Below are 7,492 nucleotides of genomic sequence, written 5' to 3'. Positions count from 1 at the left end.
GCTTGGCCTAAGGCCAGAGGACTGTTGTTTCTGCGGACGAGGGTTGGGTTGACCAACACTTAACATGGAGAGAGTGATAAGGAACAACAGGACAAGGTATTGTCCAATAACAGGGCTGGAAGAGGTGGTGACCAGATGGAGGGCACTGGATCTCTGTCCCATGGGATATAGTGTGTATAGTTCAGGCAAGGCAAGTGCAAGAGCATGTCACTCAGAATCCCTTCAGCCATTTTGACCGAAGGAAGGACATTTATGAAGGTCCCTACATTTGTGAATGCACTCGTAAAAATTGATACATTTGAATGGTTTCTGTCTTAAGCGAGAAGATCTGAATCGGAGACACAATACTATATAAACTATACACTGAGAATTGTAACAAAAATGTAGAACTTTAAATAAGTGCTCAGGTTTAAAAAGAAGACCTTTAAGTGCAATACTTAAAAGAATAAAAACACGTGTTTAAAATTTATTTATATGCATAAATCTGCAATGTCATTGAACATTCCTTTATCTGAACTGCTTATCCTATTTAGGGTTGCAGGACGCTGGAGCCGATGCCAGCTGACATTGAATGAAGGCGGGGTTCAACTGGACAGGTTTCACCTGGACAGGTCACCCATCCATAACAGGGCACATATAGAGACAGACAACCATACACTTACATCACTTGGTGAATCTGGGCTGACGATACATCTGATTTAGCAGCTATTGATCACTGATGTTGGTTCTTCCTTTAGTAGCACAGACAGTAGATCATATAGTAGATCATATCAGCACATGCAGCAAACTAAATGATCTTTTTCTGTCCTTGCAGGGCGCCACACTGACCCCATCATCTCACATGGAAGAGGGAAGACCTCCAAGAGGAAGTCTGAGGAGAGTCTTGAAAGAGCCAGCAAGACCTAGTAGACTTCATCAACTCAAGAGATTATTCCCTGCCTTTGAATGAAGCTAAAGTAAGAAGCTTACATGTTTTGTTTGTACCTGTCTCTGTTTACGTGTCCACACAATATCTCACAGTCTCCATGTCTCTTTCTGTCCCCCACTTACCATAGCAAAACAGCTGGTGGATGCTCTCCTGCTGCCGCCTCCGTGTAGTAGCCCATTTAAGCCTGTGTTCCTGTGATTGGGTGAGATGACAAGAATGGCATAATTTTTGAACGTAGAGGAGATTTTAAATGAAATCTTTAATTCTTACACACAAATCCAGTATGAGAACATCCACTTGCCGGTGCATGCGACAACAAGGGAAAACCCAGACAAGTCCCTCGTATTCAACTATAATTGTTATGGGGTAATCATTGAGCTTGTGTTAAGACAAGGATCCACTACCTCAACATGCCTCTTTTTAAGACCAGACACCTCCACCTTCAATTTCTAAATGATCAGCTCACTGGCAGAGGGAACTGGAAATAGACCGCCTTGTGGACACCCAGGGCGGTCTACAGGGTCCCTTATAATCCAAATAGTTCCTCCAAACAAGAGCGGGACCACAGCATGAGCACCTCATTGGTCCAGGCATGATGAGGTCCACAGCATGAGCACCTCAGGGTCCTGGGTTTTCCCTTGTTGTCGCGTACGCTGGCAAGTGGTGGTGTTTTTTTGGATGGTTCAGAAATGGGCTGCTGCATGGAGGCTGCAGCGAGAACTGTTCTGAGCTGCGGCACAGTGGAGAGAGCGGGAACTGACGTGGGCTGCGGCACGGAGGCGGCAGCGCTAGTTCCGTAACGGAGACAGCGGCTTCCACACACTCGGGGCTAACGAGAGTCTGAATGGGATGGCTTGGTACTCGTAGGCTTTGCCCTGATAAGCAAACCTGAGAAACTTCCGGTGTGCTGGATAAATGGCGATATGAAAATAAGTGTCCGCGAGATCGATTGTTGTAAAGCAATCCCCCGGACGAATCGAACGACAGAGCCCTTTGTGTGTTAACATCCCGAACGTGTATTTGCGTAGGTGTCTGTTTAACACACGGAGATCTAAAATGGGGCGCAGGGATGCGCTCCCCTTTTTTGGAATGAGGAAGCAGCAAGAGTAAAGTTCAGTCACACCTCCACCTTCCTTTTTTTTTTTGAAGATGGAATGGAGGGGGAGAAGTGAGGCCGGTTAGGTCGTGCGCTTCTTCTTCCCTTCCCAGGGGTGGGACGGGCGGTTCCTTGCTGCCGTGGACGCAAAGGAGTGTTTGCCCCATGTCTTAGGGTTCCCCGTCCCAGGCTGCTGGTTAGTCTGCTGACTCGCTGCCTGTCTGTGAGGTCTGGCCCCTCCCTGTTTCCCCCTTGCAGCTGCGGCTGTAGCTGCAAAGCCAGCCCTGGGTACCTGTGGGGTACGAGGGATGTGCTTCCGGGTTAAGCAGAGGTTAAAGGCTTCGCTTTCCTCTTTCCTGAGGGTGCTGGTTTCCCTCATTTTTTCCAGAGCAGGACCGAATAGACCTTTGGCTGGGTCATATGCCGCATCCATTACCTCTGCCTTCTGCGTCTCACTGAGGCCTGAGAGATTTAGCCACAGGGCCCTCTCACCTGAGACAGCAAGGCCCATTACACGGCCACAGCCTTGTACTGCACTGAGAGATGAGCGTAGGATGAGATCGTTAACCACACAAATATCTCATCCCATAGGACTGGGTTAGGTGACCCTGAGTCCAGCTGCTTGCCCATCTCTTCCAGGATTTCCCCCTAGTACGCGGACAGCAGAGTCATCGCATTTAGTGAGCACACTGACTGTGCTGCAGAGGCAGTGAGGCGCTCCATTTTATTAGGCAGAGAGATTGAGGAAGCCGAGAGAGAGCACCGGTCTGGGTGGAGGTGATAAGCCAGTGACGGCTTCACTCCTGGTGGCCCAGCCAGAACCAGCTCTCCCATCCCCTCCACTTCAAGTTTAGAGTAGCCCTTGGTGGGAAGCTTGCTCTTAAACGGACTTTGTTTAAGATATTGTATGCCCAATCTGGACGCAGCTCGTTTGCAGACCACATATAAGTCGCTGTCCACTGGGGGGGACAATGTCGGATGCACTAGGGGGTCTGGGCAGCTGGACAGGAAATGTGGAGTCTTCCTCCTCCTCTTCCATGTCCATGTCGAGGAGGTCAGAGTCGGCATTGCCCTCTGCGTCCTCCCAACCCGGCTCCAGTTCGAGGAGCTCCTCGAAATGTGTAGGCATTTCCGGGCACTCAGCATCCATCATGTCCGCCCAGCTCGAAGAGGCTCGCGATTATTGTGTGGTTGTGCTTGTCGAGCCTTTAAAGTCTGAGAATTGGAAAAAGGGAAGCCCCATTTTGGGTTAGGCTGTTTCATTCCCAGGTTCAGAGTCACTTTTCATTGCCGTTTCACCGTGCCAGCATTCAATCCCCAAACCCCCTAACAAGCCTGTGTACTGTATGTGTTAGACCTGGGTCGACTTGGCATTGCCTGCCTTAGAGACCCGCCGCTGTTGAACCATCCGGAATGGATAATCCCAACCCCTGTCTCTTTATTCCTAACCGCAGGAAAAAAGGCAATAGAATCCAATCTCATAACCTTTAACTATTCCACTACAAAGCCTAACTCAACCATCCTACACCATATGTATTTGGACACATCCCCGACTAATCTTGCTAATCTTTGACTCCACGTAGATTGTCCTACATCTATATTGGCTGATTTCCCACAAGAGTTAGGGCCAGCCTAAAAAGAAATGAAGCCATCCCTGCGGGCAAAGTTCATGTGGCATGTAAGACTCAGACTGACATGAGCCAACCTGTGCCTGCCTTAGATCTCTATTCAACTGCAACTCTATTCAGTCTGTGGATGATCTACGGGAATATGATTTCACAAAATGTTCTTTTTTAAATGTTTGCATTTATAAGGAAATCTGAAACTTCATAAATTGTCTCTCAAAATAATCGTTTTCATTGCATTCTTCAGTGGTAAAGAAAGCCAAAAGCACTTTTAAAGTTGAAATATGTTGACACTTTGAGGCACAAAAAAACAAAAAATATTTAATATTTAATAAGAATCAACAGGGTTGAAGGTTTTAATGGTGTATTTACATAATTTAAAGACTCCTACACCTAAAAGCAATGCATTGTGAGTTATGTTTAGCATACAAGTGACAAAATATGCAAGTTCTATTTTGGACTAATAACCATGTGACAAATGGCTATATATATTTTACATCCTAAACTCCACTTTGTTAAAATATAAATGTATACACTAAAATCTGTAATTGATCACACATTTCTAAATAAAGGATAAATAATCTTAAAATAACTTAATACACAGAAGTATGGCCACCATTAAAACACTAATCATTGAGCAGCACATGTCATAGTACTTACTCATATACTAGGCTCACCGCTGATTCTACATACATACATTTTTAAGAAACTATGGTTAATTACAGAGCCCAATAATGGTGATTTACTTTTGCTACATTTATTTTTCTTCTCTAAAGTCTAGAAGTGGAGACAGTCTTTGGCAGATTTTCATAAAATATGCTTATGTTACCCGACATTATAAAACCTTTTTCTAAATCACACATACAATGAGACTGCATATGTGAACACAAGTTGGGGCAGTAACATAAAAATAAGTGCATACGCATTCATGCATATGCATTTATTTTCTTCAGAATTGTAACAATTTTGGAAAACAATGTCTATCATACCATAGATAAGACTGAAAAAATTACAGCAGTTAAACATGTATATATTTAGCAATTGAATTGAATCCCCAAAATGCATTAGAAACACATGGATTTCTTTACAAAGGAAAAAATGAGTCATATATTCAATTTTCCATTCAGTACACACTATGTAGCTATTCTTACATTTAAAGATGCCATCAGCAATATCATACTGGTGATGGAGGACACAAGCAACTGGAGTGTTCTCGAAAAAGAGCATTGCTGGTCTTCATGCTAATCATTTTCTTGATGGCACCACCTTATCTGAGTCAGTTTGCACTCTGTGAAGATGTGGATACATGCCAGCAAAGAAAGACATGAAACTTAAGTTTCATAATGATCCGTTCAAGCATTATGGGAAATGTAGGATCCAGCATTTTGCGTAAGTCAGGATATTAGACCTCTGATGTCTCAATAACCATTCTTTCTGTATTTGTATTCATTTTATTTATCTATCTTGTCAGTAACTAAACATTATGTAAGTGCAATACTACATCAGTGCAGTACCCATTTAATATTAATAGTAAACTTGAAATGTGTAAATCAAATCACAATATAGAATTAAATTAAATTAAATATCTACAAGATTACGTTAAGCATATAAGTGACAGTATTAGTATTACACTACAGAGCCAGACTTTAGTAATGGCACCTTTATCTATCAGCTCTGAGAATTGTTCACCAGCAGGATTCCAGAGAAGAGGATGATCAATTAAACCATTATGATTTGAACCATCTTTTCCATCTCTCATCAAATGCAGGTTATAAGCTGATTGATTGTTTTATTCATAAACATCAGTCAAAGTGTTGAAGTTTAGTACCAGGTCAAATGGTTAGAGAGGAAAACACATGAACTGTGTATTCCGTCACAGCATTCAAGGACGTAGCATGCACCTCGTATGAATATAACCACAAACTGTTGTGTCAGTGGGCACTTCCAACTGCAGGACATCAAAAGCAGCCAGCAAGTTATTTTGGATTGTTAAGATGGTGAATATATGTCCCAGTATCCCAGTATGCAATGTTGCAGTTCCCTTATGCACACTAAATAGAAAGGCACCATTGATATTTTTCTGCACTGAAATATACTGTCATCCGTTGCTACATACATAAGTATGGCACTTTACCTACAAGACATGAACACATTTGTAAATGTTTTTTTTTTTTATAAAACTCTTTATTTACTACATCACTAAAATAAAAGTTTCATTTTTATTTATCTTTAAAAGTCTTTATAAAGCAAATAGTTTATAGAAAATAAAGGTTTAATAGTGACTATTCATTTGGTTTCCCTCAGCATAAAGGATTCTCAGCCATTTCTTTTGACTTTACACAGCAACTGGATCTTGTTTGGTGGGGGAACTGGATGACTTGTCTTGCACGTCATTAGTTGGTGATGCTGGGTTAGTCCTGCTGCTGTCCATAGCCCTGAGCAGCAGGGTTGTAGTGCTATCAGTACCCTGACGCACCTCTTTTTCCCTCACTCGCATGTTGTCACCACAGGACTCCACAATATGCTGCACATGGCCATTGGTGACTCTTTTGGTGCTGCAGCTGTTGATGTTGTTGTTCGTATTTAGTAGCTTCTCAGGTAATGCTGAGAACATATGGCTGCCATCTGCGTTGTCATGGTCATCTATGTAGTAACCATTCTCCATAGGAAACAGTGGGCTAGGTGGTAAGCTATCTGCCACATGGCCATGGTTGTAGTGGGCAGAGCCCCTCTTCTGTTCATCTCGGCTCACAGACCTGCATGGCCGACGTGTGTTTGACAACAGCAAGGGGCGCTCCTCCTCACCAGAGGGGCTTAAAGCCAAAGACGGGACAGAGATGGCCAGGCTGGACAGGGGGGCAGACATCTCTGATGGAGGAGACCCTGGAGTTGCAGGAGAGGTCTGGGACACGAGAGACAGCGGATTCTGGGTTGTCATGGCAGGTACACCCCTACAACAGAAGTACAATTACAACACTTTTTTGTTAAAAGATTCTCAAGGAAAAGAAATGCCCACAAGGCTGTGGACAATAAGTCAATCAATTCATTTTCTGACCGACTTACTCTGTGTTGAAGGTCAGTGGTTTCAAACTTTCATTGCATGTGTACCGTAAAAAAACTAGAAACTAGAAAGGTTTGCCAGTCAGATTAGTTTGCCTCAATGACATCAATTTACCCAATCACACACATTTATAACCACAGTATTACTCAGTGGACAGTGAAAGAAGCATGTATATGAGCATATTGTGCATAGATGTAGGGAAACTTTTATCTTCTTTCAAGACTGAGGAGCCAGAGCCCTTATAGCAGAAGGGAAGAAAGTTATTAAACTTTCAAATCTATGTGCAATTTAGAGTAACTAATGTCACCTAAATCTTAATGTATACTTGACATGAGGGGTTGACTAGACACCTACTGTGTATTCCCCCAGTTAACACTACCACTCAGACAGAATCAGTTATCTGGCGATATCATGCTTTAATTTCTACTATCATTCATTGCAATTTTAATTTACATGAAATTGCAGAGTTTAAATTAATACAGTGTCATCACGTTGAGCCGAGGGTGTAAAGTGGAAACTGCTTTGTTAGATGTGTCTTCAGGAAAACGAGACAATAACTAAGGCATTTTAAAAAGTGCTTCATGTTGTCTTGATGCCACAACAATCTCCATTGCAATCAGAAACCCCAATCACTGTTATTGTTGTCCCCACATGGTACAGTAGCTTCGTAAATACCATAGCATCATAATCGCATAACACACATCAGCTATCGCATAGCTACGGCAACTGTGTATCTAGGGTCGATAGCTATGCTGTTAACCTTAATGCACAAGTATAGATTA

At 42.8% G+C, this 7,492-nt stretch overlaps 1 protein-coding gene across 5 annotated transcripts in view; it reads right to left on the bottom strand.

Annotated features, from left to right (window-relative positions):
* Positions 1-4,019: 4,019 nt before the first annotated feature.
* The window catches only part of nrg1 (neuregulin 1), a 39,154-nt gene continuing 35,681 nt past the window's right edge, over positions 4,020-7,492 (bottom strand). For 4 of the 5 annotated variants that reach the window (XM_034547685.1, XM_034547688.1, XM_034547686.1 and 1 more), the window contains exon 8: positions 4,020-6,600. In XM_034547685.1, coding sequence (XP_034403576.1) covers positions 5,985-6,600 — 616 coding nt within the window. In that variant the 3' untranslated portion in view covers positions 4,020-5,984. The remainder of the gene's footprint in view (positions 6,601-7,492) is intronic. The other variant, XM_034547689.1, reaches the window with a different exon arrangement.

The sequence above is a fragment of the Cyclopterus lumpus genome, chromosome 12 (assembly GCF_009769545.1).
Source record: "Cyclopterus lumpus isolate fCycLum1 chromosome 12, fCycLum1.pri, whole genome shotgun sequence".
Classification (NCBI taxonomy): domain Eukaryota; kingdom Metazoa; phylum Chordata; class Actinopteri; order Perciformes; family Cyclopteridae; genus Cyclopterus; species Cyclopterus lumpus.
The sequence above is the reverse complement of the archived record's forward strand: the minus strand, read 5'-3'. Positions and strand labels throughout refer to the sequence as shown.